The sequence below is a fragment of the Pipistrellus hanaki genome (assembly GCF_964339955.1).
Source record: "Pipistrellus hanaki genome assembly, chromosome: 9".
NCBI lineage: Eukaryota > Metazoa > Chordata > Mammalia > Chiroptera > Vespertilionidae > Pipistrellus > Pipistrellus hanaki.
In genome coordinates, this window is record NC_140511.1 from 66,898,801 (window position 1) to 66,918,671 (window position 19,871).

Sequence of the window (19,871 nt, forward strand, 5' to 3'; positions counted from 1 at the left end):
GATGGGTTGTTTGGAGATTGTCCTCTTGTCTATTTCTGTAGATTCCAGAAACCTCATTACTTGGAACAGACATGAGCCCGGAAGGCTGTTTCTTTGCCTATCCTATACAATAAAAGTCCACTGTGCAAATTGTCCCCTTGGGTTGTCGTTTGGGGAGACCAGGAGAGCAGGAAACCAGGAGACCGGGAGTTCGACAGTTCAACTTCTTGCTATGATGTGCACTGACCACTAGGGCAGCATGGAACATGGTGAGCATTGGTGATGTGGCACTGGCAGTGGGCAGCAGTGGAGGTGCTGCTAACCCTGATAGCGGGACAGTGGTGGGATGGTGGAGCAGGTGAGCAGGCAGTACCAGGCTAAGGCAGATGCGAGCAGGGGGCCCAGGTGCTGCCAAGGGTCCAGAGGACAGCTGGGACCTGCCCTTCCATGCCAGACCTAGGGACCACACCCATGCAGGAATTTGTGCACTGAGCCTCTAGTGGTTAATACTAGTAAATGCCCCAGCCCACTGCATTGCTTTTTTCTCATTCTTGTAAGGCTTTATTGACTAACTCTTTGCCTACCTGATGTTGGCTTTAAGGTTTTGCTTCATATTATACAGTGTTGCAATATACCAGGGTCAGTAGCCTGTCACTTAAGAGCAAATGTCCTTAGTTGAGGGTTTTTTCAATTTTAGGTCAGGAACATGAATGTGAAAAATAACCCAAGAGGGAATGTACAGGTTTGCTGTTACTGAACAACAAATGATTCTACCAATGTATTCTTATTGAATTAGTGGGTTTAGAGATAGACTGTTTTTGGAATGTCTGTTCTGAACAAAATTATCTGAGAATTCAGGATTATTGATTCTGTAAATCTCTTATTGATTGGGAGGGGGCAGTCAATCAGGATTCACTGCCTCTTAATTAAAGTCTAAACCTGTACATTACAGCTGCTGTTTGGGGGGGAGGGGGTGTGTGCATGTGAGTATCAGAAATACCTGTGGAACTTGTCATTGATATACTTACTCAATCTTTAGTGAAAAGCCTCTGATCTAAATTCCTAGTTGAAAAAAAAAAAGTCTGTGGTCAGTGAGCACACCACCCAATTCTCCCAGAGAAAATGGATTTGGAGGCAGAGTAAATATATCTATATAGATGACCTTGGACATTTGAGTTCAGATGCTGACAAAAACCATTTTTTAAATCATAACTGTAGTGCAATGTGTTGAGGATATAAAAGAGCTAAGCATACTACCATCCAATCATTTTACAGTTGATGAAAGTAACTATCCACCAAACAACAGAAGGTCAGATGTTCTCAGAAGGATCTGGCTGGCTTTTCAGACAAGATTTTTGTATACCTAGATACACATTTGCACACTGCATAAGAATTCTGTTTTCAACTTCTTCCCTTTTGGTATGTGATTATGTTGTGCTCTGATGTTTTACCATCTATTGCTCATTACACAGAGGGATACATTAATGTTTTGTAAAGATACTTTAAAGCAAGCATGTCAAACTTGCTGGCGGCCGCTAGCTTGACATGCTTGCTTTAAAGCTTTTCTGGTGTAGCACATTGTTTGTGCTTGATGATAGTAAAATAAGGCCGATCCACACAGTGTGGGTTGTGAGTTCTTTCTGTAGTATATCTGGCTTTTCCCTGAGGTTATTAGCCTTTTAGGAGTGCCACCTTGCTTTACCTTGCCTTGGTCTACCCCACAGCAAGGAGCAGGGATTGCCTGCCAGGCTCTGCTAGCAACTGCACCATTTGCTTACAAGTACTCCCCTAGAAACTGGGGGGCCCTGCAGTGATCAGATGAGTACCTATCGTTGAATAACTTAAGTGATAATTGCCAGTGTGTGAAATGGGGAGGTTCTGATGCCTCCGCTTTAAAGCAGAGATGTCAATTTGAAAATCATAATAGAGGTGTCGTTTCAGAACACACAATTATTTTTTACAAAGAATTAGGGCTTGTCATTTCCCAGCCCAGGCATGCACCAAGGCAGAGATCTGGAGCTTTTAGAGCAGGATTCAGAAGTGAAGAAGGCAAGAGTCCATCCTGGTTTCCGTGGCCTCCTGTTCCTTCGTCCCCCTGAAAACATTGCCCTCTTTCTCCTGTGGGGTCCCTTGGCAATACACTGTCCAGGAGTATCAGTGGTAGTTTCCCAGGCAAGTAGCCAGACTCTGACTTTATGATTTAACTAGAGGCCTGGTGCACGAATTTGTGCATGGTTGGGGACCGGCCAGCCTGCCCCTATTGGGGTCAATTGGGTGGGCCAGCTGAGGGTGGGGCTGTGGGCAGTTGGCCAACCAGCCCCACCCCACTCCAGGATGAGGGGACAATTTGCCTATTAGCCTTTTATTATATAGGACTAGAGGCCTGGTACACAAAACTTATGTATGGGGGAGGGGGTTCAGCCCAGCCTGTGCCTTCTCATAGTCCAGGACTCCCGGGGGATTGGGCTTAAGCTGGAACTCAGCCATCCCTCCATAGTTCAGGACCCTCTATTCCTTATTGCCTGCCTTCCTTGGAGGCTGGAGAAGCTTACACAACCTCCACTGTGCTCACCAGCCATGAGCCTGGCTTCTGGCTGAGCAGGGGCGGAGGCGGGGGCCCACGGATCGTGGCTCAACCAGAAGCTGGGCTTGCTGCTCCTGGGACCAGGACCCTGGGACTGGGCCTATCAGGGGAAGGTGCTACCCCCATCACCCTGCTGCCGCCACCTCTGTGGGCCACCACTGCTGCCTGCCCTTGCTTGGCTTCCGCAGCCACCGTGGCTTTGTCCTAATGGAGTTCTGGACATCCGGAAGATGTCTGGTCTTTCCAGTCTGATTAGCATACTATCCTTTTATTAGTATAGATAGGATAAGTCACTTAGGGACCAGACTGTGCTGCGTTTATCAGGACAATTATGTCAGCACTTTAACCTTAAATGACCAAAGGGATGAAGGATGATACAAATAATTTCTGAAAATTATTTGTTCCTTCAGGAATTTCAGTGTGAGTTTTTGGACATCTTGCAACGTATGAAAGTCACAGGAGCAATCAGATGTCTGCTTATTCTTCCAAATCTACTTGGGCCTGTTGATTTGTTATCTTAGGTATCTACTGGTCTCCTATTATGTGTTAATTAGAATGTGAATTTTAGGAAGATAAAAAGGTGACTTGTACCCAGTACCTGCTTTCTTATAGCGTGTTGCCAGCAACAGAGATCAAACACAAGTAACTTCAGTACAAGGTGACTCAAGAACAAGGCCTTTTAAGAAAGGTTTCAGAATGTAATGGAGTATTGGGGAAGAGAGGATTAACTTCTGGCTGGCAGAGTCAGGTATTTGAGCTGTGAAGGATTTTTACAGGTAGAGAGGGGGAAGAACTTTCCAGAAAGAAGAAATGGCTAAGCAAAATACATAAATAGACAGTGAGGGTGTTTAGTTTTGCTAGAGCAATGTTTCCCAAAGTGTGGCCTGGGATCTCTTAAGTCAGAACTGAAATGCTGTTCTTTCTTTTCCTTTTCCTTTTCTTTTCTTTTCTTTTCTTTTCTTTTTTTCTTTCTTTTCTTTTCTTTCTTTCTTTTTTTTTTTTTTTTTTTTTTTAAGATTTTATTGATTTTTTTACAGAGGAAGAGAGAGGGATAGAGAGTTAGAAACATCAATAAGAGAATCATTAATCAGCTGCCTCTTGCACACCCCCTACTGGGGATGTGCCCACAACCAAGGTACATGCCCTTGACCAGAATTGAACCTGGGACCTTTCAGTCCGCAGGCCAATGCTCTATCCACTGAGCCAAACCGGTTTCGGCTGTCCTTTCTTTTTCACTTTTCATTCTTTTATGAGTGTTCAATGGAGTTCTCTAGAGGCTACATGACCATGTAATGTATGTTGGCTAGTAAACTGTATGTTTGTGTATTAAAATTTTTTGTACTAATTTCAAATATAGTCAATATCCTCTATAATAAAAGCCTAGTATGCTAAGTGTTCAGTTGTCCAGTTGGCTGTTCAACCAATCAAAGCATAATATGCTGGTGATATGCTAAGGCCACTCAACTACTGTGCACGACCACCAGGGGGCAGATGCTCTGACTGGTAGGTTAGCTTGCTGCTGGGGTGTGGCTGATTGGGACTGAGTGAGATGGGCTGGATGCATCCTGGAGCCCTCCTTCAGTCCCTCCCAGGCCTCAGTTGTGCACCAGTGGGGTCCCTCAGCCTGGCCTGTGCCCTCTTGCAATCTGGGACCCCTCAGGGGATATTGGGAGAGCCAGTTTTGGCCCGATCCCGCAGGCCAGGCTGAGGAACCCCACTGGTGCACGAATTCTTGCACTGGGCCTCTAGTTAGTAGATAAAACTCTATAAAAAAAATCTCTTTGGGGGGTCCTCAATAATTTTTAAGACTGTTAATGGAGTTCTGAAACCAAAAACTTTGAAATCCACTGAGCCAGAGCATACAGTATATCCAGAAGGAATGAGAAATTTGGCTTTACAGCTTTGAGTGCCAAGCTGAGGAATTTGGATTTTATTTCCTACGTAGAGGGATGCTATTAGTTTGGGTTTAGCTCCCCTGAACTGAAATAGCAGGTGTCATCCAGACACCAAGGCCAGGCTGAGAAATTACTCTATATCATGGACATCAGTGACATCTTAGCTTCGAGGCGCAGGCTTTTTATTTTAGGTCACCGAGTTCTGGCAATTATTTGTTTACAGTGATTGCAGAATATCTGAACATGTTTGTTGGCTTTAGGATATTGAAGGTTCTTTGAAAAAGGCTAACTGTAGGAGAGAAATCTCTTTCTTTGGCATTCGTAGGAGTTGTGATATTTACTTGTCTACTATATTTCTTACTTTATTCAACACCAATTGGAAAAGTTTTTTTTAAAAATATTTTATTTTTTACAGAGAGGAAGAGAAAGGGATAGAGAGTTAGAAACATTGATGAGAGAGAATCATTGATCAGTTGCCTCTTGCCCACCCCTTACTGGGGATTTGCCTGCAACCAAGGTACATGCCCTTGACTGGAATTGAACCTGGAACCTTTCAGTCCGCAGGCAGACGCTCTATCCACTGAGCTAAATCGGTTCCAGTGGAAAAGTATTTTTTATTCCTCAAGATAGTTCTTGTGTTGTAGCTGTAGAGAATTTAATGTTTCATCAGTGCTATGTGGGGTTTGTGCTAGTCATAGTAATTGGCTCTCCTGATTTCATGTATTAGCAGTTAAAATGTCACATATATATGACTTGCCAGTCCACTGTATTGCTTGGGGAACAGATGGTGCCAACAGATCTGTAGTAAGTAGGCACAGGGGATGCATGTTCCAAAAGAACCTCATCAGGGTCTCCCAAGAGACAAAGCTTAACATTTTGATTTTACTCTGATTTAAAGAAGTCTTTTAGGTAAGCTGGAAGTTAGGGTGGGAATTAGACTTTGCAGGATTTTAAAATGGAATCATTAAAAATGAAATTATCTAATTCAACTCTTCTAGTTCAAGACTCTCCTTTATAGGATTCCTAAAAAGTCATCTCATCTCTCTTAATACTTTCACTCCTTGGCATAGTGAAGGGTCAGATTGGCTTTCTAACCTAGCAGGATCATTTTATAGGCAGAAATACTTAAGGTTAAACGTTGGTCACTCTGGAGGGTGCTCCTTGCCAAAGGGCTTCTGCTTCTTAAGCCGCCATTTATAGGATAACACAACCAGGCTCAGTGATGTTCAGGACTAAACTCCAGAGCCCTTTGGGATGGAAGAAGCTTCTGGGTGTTCCAGGGCAGACAGCTGCTCCCAGATCTTGCTTCCATTCACCTGATTCCTATAGAACTAATTTATTAGTATTATTTATTTAAGATTGCATAAATGCCCTAAATACTGTTCTCATAATTTCACTTTTCTTTTTTTCTCCAATCTATGTATCTCTTGTTACCCTTTCCTATCACATTCTATATTTCAGGACTCAAATACATGCTGTTGTTTTATGTGCCCCTGTGAATGGAAGACAGTCCTGCTAATTAAACCGTGTCACACTATTATAAGAAGCATTCCTACTTCAAATACAGAAAATGTGGGGAGGAAAGTATGTCTTAGAATTGAAACACTATTTCTGCTGCTATAAATAGTGATAGCATTGAGGATTCATATTTTCAACCAGAAAGATGTATTTTATTTTTATTTATTTAAAAAAATTTTTTTATTGATTTTAGAGAGTGAGGAAGGGAGATGAAGAGAGAAGATACATCAGTCAATTGCCTCCTGCTCACCCCCTACTGGGGATTAAGCCTGAAACTCAGGCATGTGCCCTGACCTGGAATTGAACCAGTGACTCTTGATACATGGGATGATGCTCAATGTACTGAGCCACACCTCCTGGGCAAGATATATTTTATTATTGTATTCTCCCTTCACTGGTAGAATGGTTTAAAGCAGCAGTTGCCAGTTGGTGGTCCAAAAACCACTAGTGGTCCGTGAGGTCCGAAAGGTGGGCGATCACTGGTTTAAAGTGTTTTTGTTTTAAAATATATTTTATTGATTTTTTTACAGAGAGGAAGAGAGAGGGATAGAGAGTTAGAAACATCGATGAGAGAGAATCATTGATCAGTTGTCTCTTGCACACCCCCTACTGGGGATGTGGGGATGTGCCCGCAACCAAGGCACATGCCTTTGACCGGAATCGAACCTGGGACCTTACAGTCCGCAGGTCGACACTCTATCCACTGAGCCAAATCGGTTTCGGCTGGTTTTAAGTGTGGGGATTATAACCTAGTCTAGGGAGGAAACGTCATTTAACAGTGGGTTTTTCTGGATGGGAAAGGTAGCAAGCTAGGGTGACAGGGCCTCTGTTGTACTTCTTTTTCAGGCTATTAGAGCAGTGGTCGGCAAACTCATTAGTCAACAGAGCCAAATATCAACAGTACAATGATTGAAATTTCTTTTGAGAGCCAAATTTTTTAAACTTAAACTTCTTCTAACGCCACTTCTTCAAAATAGATTCGCCCAGGCCGTGGTATTTTGTGGAAGAGCCACACTCAAGGGGCCAAAGTGACTTGCGAGCTGCGGTTTGCCGACCACTGTGCTAGAGGAAATGCTTCTGCAGCCAGTTGCAGGGATAAAGTGACCGCACATGACTATAGCCAAAGCCAGCCGGTTTTAATAACAATGAATTGAATTAACTCAATTGTAAAAGATTGGTGGCTGCTGTCCTTATTCTGCAGCTCTGCTTTAGAGAGTCTGGCAGGGAGCCAGAGGCCTATTTCCAGAGAGCAAAATGCTGTCTGAGAAGAGCAATGTGCATTTCTTGCTGAGACCATTTCCTTAGGAACGTGTCCCATGTCAGGAGCCTGATTGACTGCCAAGGCACATTTGAATTGGGAAACAGTGTGGCAGACGTGGCAAACTGGGGGGCCCGTGGCCATGTTGATCGGATGTGTTTTTAACTGGCCTGTGTTGTACAAAAAAGGGAACACTCTGTTAGCTAAAATTTAACAGGAGATTTTATGCAAAAGTCCAGATTTCTTCTACTCTTAATAAATAGTCAGGTCCACCAATACTGAGCCCACATTCTAGCTTGGATTCACAGTGGATACATATTGACTTTTATCTGCCTGGAGCGCAGAAGGTCCTGCAGTATAGCATAGTGGTTTGAAGCATTTTGGAGTTGACAGACCTTCACTGGAGGCTTAGTGCTATCACTTAAAGCTGTGTGCCACACAGCCCAGGGTTCTCGTGTATATACAGTAATGCCTAACTTCCCGGGTGCTGGTGCTCATTTACTCTTGAGTTATAGTTTTGAGACAGGTGGTTCAGGTGATTGGAAAGTATTCCATCAAAAAGAGTGTATCACATATGATCAGATGACCTTATGATTTTATAATTAGCAATTTTTGTCAGTTGTTAAGAGAGTCCCAGACATTGTTTCTTACATCCTTTCTTTCCAAAAGGGTATGAGCAGAATTGATGGGTAGAAGATAAGGTGATGTGGCTTAGGATGAAATGTAGGTGCTGAACACCAAGAAAGTGTTGGCACTACAGGATAATCTCTAGTATGCCTTATTTCCCCCTCATGTGTTGATCATAATCTATTTGTCACCTGGAGGTACTGCAAATAGAAATAAGATCATGTCTCTGAAGCACTTGTTCATTTCTCACTGAAGACCAGTTCTACACAATACAGTGGCCATATCCAGGGTAGGAGCTCTGTAGCTTTTCACTTATTTATGTCTCTAAGTACTTAGCTTGCAGGAAGGGTGTGATCCCAGATAGCAGGTGTTAGCTAGCTGCAAAGGGGGATGTTATTTATCTTTCCCCCCATTTTCCTTAATGAATGACCTCTGAGTTGGTAATTGACAGGGATTATTGCCATTTTTTTAATCTCTGCTAGGAGGCTGCTGGAGTCTTCCCTCATTTCATTATCCCGTTATGATGGAGCAGGATCCAGAGAGCACCCAATTTACCCAGACCCAGCGAGGTAAGGCTGAAGTGAGAAATGGCACTAGGTGGGGGGGCGGGGCTGCCCTTGGGGTTGCCAATTGCTGGAAGCCCCATTTTGTGCCTCTCTGGTCCTGGTGCTCTTTTACTCTTGAGTTACAGTTTTGAGACAGGTGGTTCAGGTGATTGGGAAGTATTGCAGGTAAGTGAACAGAACCTCTGGTGACAGACTTGTGACTGAGCTCTTATCCTTTGGGGCTCATTTCTGTGAATGTGACACTAGAGGAGGAACCTGGGGAGGCCACTGGCAGAGTCATAGGATAGAATATATTTCTTCTCTTAGATCAGCGAGACTGTTTTCATTCAGATGGACAGCCAAAAGGGAAATAAAAGTATTTATTAATAGGGAAATTACCTATAAATTCAAACATAAAGGAATCCTTCTTGCTCTCATTTGAGAGAGTGTAGAATATAAGAAAGCAGAAATCAAGCTCATTTAGTTGTTGAATATTTTGAGACTATCTGAAGGAAGAGATGACTGACAAATGGAACTAAATATAACAAGTTGGAACTTCATTAAATGCTTGACTTATACTGATTAGAAGACATTTTAAAAATTCTTGAAGAGATTAAAAAAAAATTTCAAATGAGTTGAAGACCCGCCTTAACCTGATACTGGTAAATGAGTGCCAAGTTTGGAGTGTTTGAGTTGATGAACGTTTATAGTGAGAAGCCCTTTGGGGTTGTCACAGTTGGACTTACTGATTGTTAATGATCTAAAGGAGGGATAACCTGCACTTAAGCAGTGCCAGAGCACACTGTGAGGCTCTGCCAGAAGAAAAGTGTTGATAATGGTGGGGCTGGCAAGTTAATACAGGTCACATAGAGCTAAATGAGCTTTGCTCTAGTTTAAGAATTTCAAGTTAGAAAAACCTTAGACCAAGTTGATTCCAGTGATATTGAATGATCTTGTTGGCACAGTTAGCCCATGATGCTGAGCATTCTTTCTGAGATACTAGTGAAAAGGTTCCCCATTATCCTCTTCCTTTGGAATGGCGAATCCAAGGATAAGGGAACATGGGGATTGAGGACTTTCAAACAGGTAGACAGTTTAAATGATGCCTGAAGCAAGAACATTTATTTTAGTTCGTAATCATAATCAAAAGTAATAGCCCTAAATAAGAAAAGGAATATTTTCACATGAATAAAATTTTCTGAAACACTGAGATAGAGAACTTCTTGTAGTTCTTTTAGGATAGCAGTGGGAATCTCATCCCCAGAACATGACAGTTTACCAGTAATTCTTAAAGACCATAACTTGTCCTCCTTTCATGTTATTTGTTCCTAACAGAGAAACAAATAACAGAAAGTATCATACTTTATAGTGTTGTGTGTTTTCACATATCCCCTTTGAGCACAAAATAGGTGTTTTTAAAGGGGAAGGTTTTAATAAATCTTTAAGAAAACTTAAAGGTTTATTAAAACATTTAAAATTTTTACTTGTAACACTTCAGAATTTTATGGGGTTATCCAGCTCTTCAGTGGGGGGAGGATTGATACCTCATTACTGATGGCTTCATTTCTTTTTTCTCTTAGATTCACCCTGTGCACAGTATGTATAGGCCAGAGCATTCAGCATTCAGATCCTTAGCTGCCCTCTAGATACCCAAAAAGACAAGGATAGTAATGTATTTGTAGTTAATAATTGTGCCAAGAATCCTTTTTTAAAAATCGTTGATGCCTAGTTCTGTAGCTCAGGGAATTTTTGTCCTGTCCTCTATAATAAAAGGCTAATTGACCAAACAACCGGTTGCTATGATGCACACCACCAGGGGACAGATGCTTACTACAGGAGCTGCCTCCTGGTGTTCAGTGGGCTCCCACAAGGGAAACATTGCGAAGCCAGAAGCCAGAAGCCGGGCTCAAGGCTGGTGAGTGCAGCAGTGGCTTGGCAGCAGTGGCTGGAGCCTCTCCTTCCTCTGCAGCAGTCGGACATCCCCTGAGGGCTCCTGGACTGTGAGAGAGCACAGGTTGGACTGAGACACACCTCCCACCCCCCAAGTGCATGAATATTGTGCATCCAGCTTTTAGTAGTGAAATAAATAGTTGGGGTTACCTAGTGCTGAGATTGTGCCCTAGCATATGAAATAACAGTCTTATTGTCAGCTTCAACATTATTTTTGCCACTATCGCCAATAATATTTGCAAAATTTTCCCATTAGTTAGGGTTGGTTATAAACTCAGGAATGAGTGTTCTTGTGGTCACTTTTCAGAATCAATTCCAAAAAAAAAAAAAATCTTTATTCTCCTCTTAACTTTTTTACTTACTTTTCTAGTCTGATTGACTTAAGAATTTAGGCAATAATGGTTGATTTATGCTGGAAGGTAGTTGTTTTTTAAAAAAATATTTGGTAGATATAGGAACAACTCAATAGTGTTGACTTTTATTTGTTGAAAATAGAGGATTCTTGATTAATTTTTGCAAACTGCATAGGAACAGGCCCATACAAATAATGAAGTTCTACAAGTTAATATCTTTAAAAAATGATTCTTGTGCTGTCATGATCTTGGCCAAAGCATCTGTTCATCCCATGCCCACCCGCTGTATAAAGATAGCTATATAAAGGTAATTTGGACTCAGGTGCTAAATGCAGTATCTTCTTTCATAACATATACATTTGAGTTCCAAGATTGTCAGCTGGCCTGCTTGGGAATCCATTTGATGGTTGGCCCAGGACCACCACTTCTGTTATTTAAAAAGCAGCCTCAGGTCCTATAGCAGTTGACTCCAGGATCTCCTTTGCCCTGAGTCAGTAGATTTATTGAAGATTTGCCCAGAGTCTTTGCCAGGGTAATGAAAGGTCAGGCAGCAAGATGTGTGTAAATACTTTTCCTACCATTTGGATATAACTCCTTTATTTCCATTCTCAATCAGTGTTTCCAGGTTTCCATTAAAAAAAAAAAAAAAATAGAGAGACATGCTGTTTTCCTTTTATATTTAAACATTATATAAATTCAGGTCCTCGGTAATCCTCATTAGGATTGCTGTGTTCCCTTTTAATTTTTTGTTTTAAATACAGAACTATATCGCTTACATACATATTAGTATATACATACCATTCTTCAATTTTCCCTCCATTTAAAATTATATTTTAGAAGGTTTCATGTATGCATATAGGGATAATTTGTTCTTTTTAATAGCTATATAGTGTTTCTTTGTATGGATATAGTTTGTTTAATCTGTTAATGGGCATTTGGGGTGTTTCCCAGGTTTTCATTAATTCTAATCTCTCTGTATCTTTGTATCCTTGTGTGTTTCTGTAGGCTAAAATTTCCATTGGAATTGTTGAGTCAGTGTATACCTCAGGCAGGTTTTAAGTCTGGAAATTTCTTGGTAATCCATTTAATACTATCATATAAAACATTCTTCTACAGTTCATCTCTCACACTCTCAGTTAATAGTCTCAAATTATGTAATGATGTTGTGAAAGATGGAGTGAAAACTTGAGAAAAAAGGGAATGTGGCACGTTGTATGGGATACTTGATGTTTTCAAGGAATATGAAGACACTAAGCTGCTGGAAGAATGTAGGTCTAGACTCTTTACTGAGAATAGTCTATCTAGTAAGGGAGAAGAAAAACAAAGACTGTTGCCTTCTGTACTGCTCAGTTCCCATATAGCTTCTGATGCTCTTTTGCAAGGCAGAAAATTTTGTTTTTATCCTTTTAGGTTTTTCTGTTTTTCCAAGTATATTTTACTCTCAGTCTATATCTTCTGTTACAAATATCTCTGAATAAATTGTTAAAGGAGAGAGAAGAGGCTCAGATCATTTTAAGGAGCTAGAACAAATCTGGAGTATGTCTGTCTGTTGGAGAAAAAAGGGGCTCCTGGTGAAAATGCCTGTGCATGCCTTCTTTAGTGATCTCAGGTTTCCTGTCTCCTGGCCTGCTTCCTCATCTAAAACGGAAAGAAGAGATGGCTTATTGATGATTGCTGTGATCCCTTTATTTCTTGTATTCTACATAAGGATGATTGAGGGAATGCTGTGAGTCTTAAAGGGGTCCCTTAAGAGACTAAAAAAAGTCCAAGTGTTATTCTCTTGGGAGGGGACAGCTGTTGATCAGTTAAGGACTGATTAGACAGTCTCTTTGCCTTATCTCAGAACAGAAACATTGGTGGTAATATCTGATAAGCATATTGTGCAGTACAAATCTCCTGGTGAGATAAATGTCTTTATTTTTCATGTCTCCGGATTGTCTCAGCAGGGAGATGCCAGGGGAGAACTGGATTTACTGTTTTTCACAGTTTCCCCCACATTAGTGCTAGTTTGTGTTTGTCCATCTCTGTCTCTCTCAGATTATCTCCTGCTGCATACTACGCTCAGAGGATGATCCAGTATCTCTCACGGAGAGACAGTATTCGCCAGCGCTCCATGCGCTACCAACAGAACCGGCTTCGCTCTTCCACCTCCTCCTCTTCTTCAGACAACCAGGGTCCATCAGTAGAGGGAACCGACTTGGAATTTGAGGACTTTGAGTAAGTACATACTCAGCTTGCTTTCTTCCCTCTGCTCCCAAGCTAGAAGTGCTTCCAAGTTGGTCACTGAGCAGCAGCAGTTGACATTCTTGCTTCAAACCTTTAAGTTATTATTTATGAGTAATTGGATGGGGTGAGGGATGGAGGGTTAAAATGCCCTGGGCACGCCCATCTCTGGCAGTTGTTGCTGATTCACCAGGACCTGTGGGAACAGGCCGTCCATTGGACCCCGGGCCACACGGGAAGAAGATGGCGGCTGTGCTTACTTCCCTTTTGTGTGAGCAGTGCCTGTGGAATGCATCTCGTAGACTGTCTTCACAACTGGGAGGCAGGAGGCTTGGTGTTTTTTCCCTCTGAAGCAGAGTAGATATTGAGAGATTAAAAAGAAAATAAAGTTGTGTTTTCTTAGAACCCTTGATCACACTTGTACTTTGAGGTTTTACTCCTTTACCTATACTTTCTCATTCTCCCTCCATCCCCAGTAAGGATCCTTTGAAAGTTGCCTGTCAGGTTAATGTGGTGGGTTTCGAAGTGACTCCTTCCTCTTCTTTTAGTTGGTAGTTAGGTGACTGAGTGAGCTAAAGGAGCAGAGTTAGCCCCGGGCTCCAGAATTCAAGCTCCCCAATCTGACTTCTGGGTTTTGCCTTCACTGACCTGGTGCTCATGGCCTTTCTAAGCCATTCATTGTTTCCATTCTGAAACAGCTTTTCTGGCTTATATCGGATTGGACATTGACTTTTGTTTTGATTCCTATTTTTTTTTTTTGTATTCTCAAACATGTAAAACAAGAGAGAGAGAAGAATGGTTAAATATTTTATTCCTCCTCTTTATTGGCAGTATTGGAATAGGATAGCCTGTTGGTCATTTTTCTTTTTTCTTCTCCATCCTGAAATAGCCTGGTCAGGTCTGGGATCTTAAGAGTTCTTGCCTCCCCTCAACCTTCTGTTTCCTGAGCTGAATGATTAATCTCCAGGTGACATCTTGCAACCGAGCTTTAAGGTGTGTTTGAGCAATCTCTCTGCCAGAAAGAACTGAAAAGGTGGGAACACCCTTTGTACTAGTTCACCTTCCTGATGCGATCCTTAAACGCACACTAGCAATTGTGTACTTGGAAGCAGAAGGAAGACTAACTGGGAGATTCATTTGTCTGAGGAAGATGTAAATGTGGAAGAAAGGCAGGTATGCTGTGAACACTGTGGTGTGGCAAGTGGGGCAGGCGCGGTGGCCTCTGTCATCGACTGAGAGAAGAGCCCAGCTACCCTCTGACTCTGAGCACATGTCATTCTTCCATCCAGTCTAGGTGATGGTGGGCACACATAGCAACAGTGAAGGGAAAGTGTCTCCACTCCTTAGCCAGGCAGACACCTGTAGTGAAATATGTTCCCTGTAAATGGGATTATTTTTCCAACATTGGGGTCTATTCAGGGAAGCAATTACAATGTACCCACCGAGGCTGCTGGGACTTGGTGCTGCTCAGGAGACTCAGCGATCCTGGATGGCTCTGGGAGTCAGTGCAGATTGCCTAGGCCCCTCTCCATGCACGCTTAGAAGGCTGTGTTATCCTCTGCAGTGGTGGGGCGTGGGGCTCATGCCTTTGAGTTGAGTCTTGCCTCGTGACTTGTCCTTCACAATGGAGTTCTGGGTTAGTTTAAAATGTTCTGTTCTCATCTTACCTTCTCTTTCTTCTGCTACCACCTCCTCCCTCTCCTCTTCCTTCCCCCTCGATTTCCTATGTCAGACTGCCTCCTCCTTGTGCTCCCCACAGCCCACCTGTGCTCTCACCTCCCCTCGGCTTCAGCACGACCTGAATTTACATCGCCTCTTCACCTTCCTTGCACTGATTGACTTAAACTGTGGTTTCCTAGGGGGTCTTATGGTGTTCCCTGGTTAGTAACAGTGGGCTGATTTCTCTAATGCCCTGCTAAAAGTCCCTCCCTTTGGTGTTTGCCTTTCTTTTTGGGCTGATACAGACTGTAATCTTGTTTTTAATAGCAGTTATGAATTTGTCGCCTCAATATTAGTAGTCTAGTGTTCAGGTGAAGGGTGTTGCTGGTTGGTCAATGTTCATTTACATCTGTTCATTCTATCTGCATCCATCCTTGTCCTCTTCCTCCCCACCCACCCCCACTGTAAACTGAGGGCTGCTTGTGGTTCTAATATCAAAGTACTCTGAGGAGGGAGTAAGGGAGAAATTAGGGAATATGCTAGCGCATTTTAATTTTTCAGCCCCCGTCCTTTCCTTTAGTTTTAATAACTAGAAGGGAAATTAGAGGTGTGTATGACCATAATTTATATTTTTTTCTGGGTAAGTTAGACATGGCTTGACGTCCTGCTAACACACTTAGGTTACCATGAAAATAAACTGTTCATTGAATCTCCTCACCTTCACAGCATATCCTACTTTTGCCTTTGCCACCCCACTTTGACCTCTTCAGTTTGCTTCCATTTGCTAAGGCTTAGATCGTTTTGTCATTCTCTAGCTTGTCCCATCCCGGTGTACAGAGCCCCCCAAAAATGAAGGGGAGCCATTATTCAGATCCATCATTTTGAATGAAAGGTATCAGTTATACTTTTCATATGTATACTAAATTATAACATATAAAACATTTGTAGTATATACAAATATATTAATATAGTATATATGTTTCAGTTTTTGTTTAATCCTTATAATAACACAATGAGATATTTATCTTTTTTGTCGTTTATTGGTTTTCAAGAGGAAGGGAGAGGGAGAGATAGAAACATCATTGATGAGAGAGAATCATTAATCAGCTGCTCCTGCATGCCTCCTACTGGGGATTGAGCCTCAACCCAGGCATGTGCCCTTGACCAGAATTGAACCTGGGACCTTTCCGTCTGCAGGCCAATGCTCTATTCACTGAGTCAAACTGGTTGGGGTGAGATATTCATTTCTTTGTGGTGTTCTAAATGATAATATTTCACCAAAATCATACATGCCTAAATGAGAGAATAGGAAAGGTATATTTAGAATCTTGACTATTACTGTCCTATGGATTTTTAAAAATTTCTTTAATTGATTAAGGTATACATATTTGTCTTCATCTCCCCATTTCAATCCCCCAACCCTCCCCACTCATGCCCCATCCCTCTATTGTCCTTGACCACTGATTAGGGTCATATGTATTTACACAAGTCCTTTGGTTGATATCTCCCTTTTATCCCCACCTTCCCTCTGAGGTCCAACAGTCTGACTCATTGCTCCTTATCTCTGGGTCTGTTCTTGTTCATCAGTCTATGTTGTTCACCATTTCCCCTAGATGAGTAAGACATGTCCTACTGGAAATATACTTGTAAGAATCAAAAATGAGACAAGCAATAATGGTTATGCTGAAAGGCAAATGAATCAGTCTGTAATGAGTTTCTTTCATTAATGGGTGTCCTGCAGATTTAAAGCCCTTTAAAAGTGATGTACAGCCATTCCTAGCTGGTTTGGCCCAGTGGATAGAGTATTGGCCTGCGGATTGGGGGTTCCTGAGTTCAATCCAGTCGGGGGCACACGTGGGTTGTGGGCTCGATCCCCAGGGAAGGGAATTAAAGGAGGCAATCAATGATGATTCTCTTTCATCATTGATGTTTCTGTCTCTCTCCCCCTCTTCTTTCCTCTCTGAAATCAATAAAAATATTAAAAAATAAATAAATAAAAGTTATGTACAGCCATAATTGGGCCCTTGTTCCATGAGTTTGCCGTGGAACAAGACTGTCTAGATTTATCTCTAGGAATGATACTTTAAAGGTTGGTCAGCATCAGGTTAAGTTTTCTATTCCTTTGTGGCCTGGATTAATGACCATCTTCCCAGGCAGGTATCTTCTCCTGCCATTCATCTCTGTCTGGGGAAGGATTGAGAAGAGCAGGTTCCCTTTGTCAAAATGCACAAACAGGACACCCAGAAATCCGCTGTCAGCAGGTCTGGCCTGAAACCCTCAGCATCCGTCTTTGCATAAAGATGTTTACAAGCAGAGTAAAGGTGTGTCTGCCTGCTAGAATGTAGATGGCAAAAATGCATAAGGTAAATTCCAGTTTTCACTTTTACTATCCCTTTGGAAAGAGGAGGGAGGTTTTTGTGAAGCCCAGGTTAAGTGCTATGTCCCAGTAGTTGCGAAAGCCCATAAAAGAGGTAGTGTACAGTATATGACTGGATGACCATTGCTTCAGCTATCCTTGCCCCTTCCACATCTTATCTATTACTCTAAATGTACTTATGATCCCAGCTCCTGTCCTTCCTTTTCTGACTTTGTTATTGCTTCGCCTTCTAAGGCAAAGGAGTGATAACTGAACTCATGACAGTCAGAACTATAGAAACTTCCAATTAGATCAATCACAAATATTTCCACTACATATACTAGCCACTAAGTAATTGCATTCAATATTTTTTATTTTAATTTTTTTATTTACAGTTGACATTCTCAACTTCTTAAAAATTATTACTAGCACAGAAAAGAACAAGTGCTACATTCAAGTTGTGACAGTAGGCTGTACTCTGGAAAAACATCTCAGTGAGAATTCTAGTCTTTCAGCCTCATGATGAAATCTCTAGGTCTATTACATTTATTTTCTTAATTCTTCTAATTAACTGGCTCCCTTTAACCCAGAAATTCGTATTGTGATCTGATGTGCAAAAATGTTTCACTTGAGAATGATAGTCATTTCTGGGCCCGAAATGAGTTCCTGTTTCTCAGTTTGACGTGCTGCAGTAAAACATACACATGTACAGGGGAGCATCCTGCAGCCAGGATTTCTCCTTTAATGGTCCCCTTGCTAGACACCTTCTGGCAAAGTCATTAAAAGGTCTTCTTGGTATATGATGTAGTTGAGGGCTGTTCTGAAGGCTGTTACTCAGCTCTGCCTTCCGATTGGGTGTGGCATAGGGGAAGTTCCTTGTCTTTAGTTTTGAAAGTTATATTCTCCATCTGTCCCTTTGGCATAACAGAAATTTAGTTGAGCCATGACAAAGAAAATATGTCAGAAATCAGGTCATACGACTCCTGTCATCTGTCATCGAAATCTGACAGCTTTGTGAGACTCATACTTCAAGCTCCTGTGGCTGGGAATTCCAGTAGAGCAAAGCCAGCCATATGTCTTTGGTAGTACTTGCTCTTGCTTTCCCTTCTGTGCCCAGAATTTCTAGGACCCTTGGGGGAGTCAGTGACTACTAATAGCAAATACATAACTTGTAGCCAAGAAAGGGAAGGGTAAATCTTCAGAGGGAGATGTTGTCTACTTTATTTTGAAACAGAGTTGCCTTTGTTTCTTCCTTTGACTTACAAACATAGACTCTTGAATGTTAGAAGTGCAAGGGAAATTCGAAGGAAACACTGTAACGTTTCTAGAACCTGCTAAAGCAATGATTGGGAATCAGGCAACTAACTACATTTGTTGAGTGTTAGTATTGTACAGAAATTTAAGAAATAGTTCTTAAAATGTGATGAGATAAGAAACTGTTCCCTTCCTTTTTACCAGAGAGTTTTAAATAAATTTTCTACAGAGAGGAAGGGAGAGGGGGAGAGAGTCAGAAACATCGATGAGAGAGAAACATCAATCAGCTGCCTCCTGCACACTCCCCACTGGGGATATGCCCACAACCAAGGTACATGCCCTTGACCGGAATCGAACCTGGGACCCTTGAGTTTGCAGGCCGATGCTCTATCCACTGAGCCAAACTGGCCAGGGCTTAAATAATTTTATTTATTTGATTTTTGTGGTGGCTGATTGTTTTTACTGGGTGGGCTTACAAAAGAGAAAGATTTAAGTCTTGAAATAGGACCTTTCTCTAATTATGCTTAGGAGAAAGGTAAATAAACACAGTCATGGAAACATGAAACAGCATGGAATATTGCAGGAATTCTTTTGTTGCTTAGTATGGCTAGACTGTAAAGTCCAAGATGTTTGACAGACTAGCCTGCAGAGTTAAAGTAGTCCCAGATCTTAGAGTCTAGAAAGGGGGTTGCTTAAACAAAATGCCCAGAGATTGGAGATTTACAGGGTTTATTTGAGGACCCTAAATAGAGCTATTGAGTATTTATAATATGAGGGGAAAAGGTCAGAAAAGGCTGAACTATTGAGGGCCTGGAGTGCCTGGCTAAGAAGTTTTTACTTTATATTTGTCTGGGACATCATTAGTCAATATGTATATTAGGCTAACTGTGACAGCACTGGTAAGGGTGACCTAAAGTGACAAGTATGTGGATGCCGGAAAACGAATTTGAAAGCTGTGGGCAAAGTACAGGCGAGAACACATGAAGACTGGTAACTATTGACTAAGGGACAATCCTGAGTTCTATTTGCTGTTTCTTTATGGGCAAGTCCCTTGCCCAATCAGGGCCTCAGTGTCTGATCTGTACACTGAGATTAGATTATCTCTGAAGTTTCTTTTAGCACTAAAGTTCTTGGATCTTTGTTGGAGTTAACTATCTTAGGTGAATTTCCCTTGCACATAGCAGACTTAGAATAATGAAAAATCTCAGAAAAGTTAAGGAGACTTCATGAGGATTAGAAATAGGATATCTGGTACCTGTAGCGCCCTGAATATTTATAAAATATATGCCTACCTACAGTCTAGCCCTTTACTGAGGATTTGGAGCCTATTGCTTAGAAACATAATAGTGCTTGGCAGTTTGAGAATTAGTACTCTTTCTGTGCAAGTAAAATATATATGAATATTTATTATGAAGAACGCAAAAGAGAAAGAAAGTGGACTGTGTTTGGATTGTGCCTCGGTTTAGAATGGGAAAATACAGAAGGAAAGAATTAAACACTCAACCCAGGGTTGATTCAGCTGATTGGGCTGGCTAGGTGAGTGTCCCCTCCTGCCTCACCAATCCATGTGCGTCCCTCCCGAAGCTGTGCGCTTGGGCCGAAGAGGAGGACCTTCCCCCCAGTGGAGAGGACTGGTCTTCGGTCAAGGGTATATGAATAGCTTCACTCCC

At 41.8% G+C, this 19,871-nt stretch overlaps 1 protein-coding gene across 9 annotated transcripts in view; it reads left to right on the top strand.

Moving 5' to 3' along the window:
* The window catches only part of AMBRA1 (autophagy and beclin 1 regulator 1), a 161,185-nt gene that overhangs the window by 53,482 nt on the left and 87,832 nt on the right, over nucleotides 1–19,871 (top strand). For 3 of the 9 annotated variants that reach the window (XM_084896077.1, XM_084896073.1, XM_084896074.1), the window contains 2 exons: nucleotides 8,344–8,430; nucleotides 12,747–12,926. The exons of 2 other annotated variants lie outside the window; for them this stretch is intronic. In XM_084896077.1, the coding sequence (XP_084752203.1) occupies nucleotides 8,344–8,430; nucleotides 12,747–12,926 (267 nt within the window). The remainder of the gene's footprint in view (nucleotides 1–8,343; nucleotides 8,431–12,746; nucleotides 12,927–19,871) is intronic. 4 more of the 9 variants (XM_084896076.1, XM_084896078.1, XM_084896079.1 and 1 more) reach the window with 2 other exon arrangements.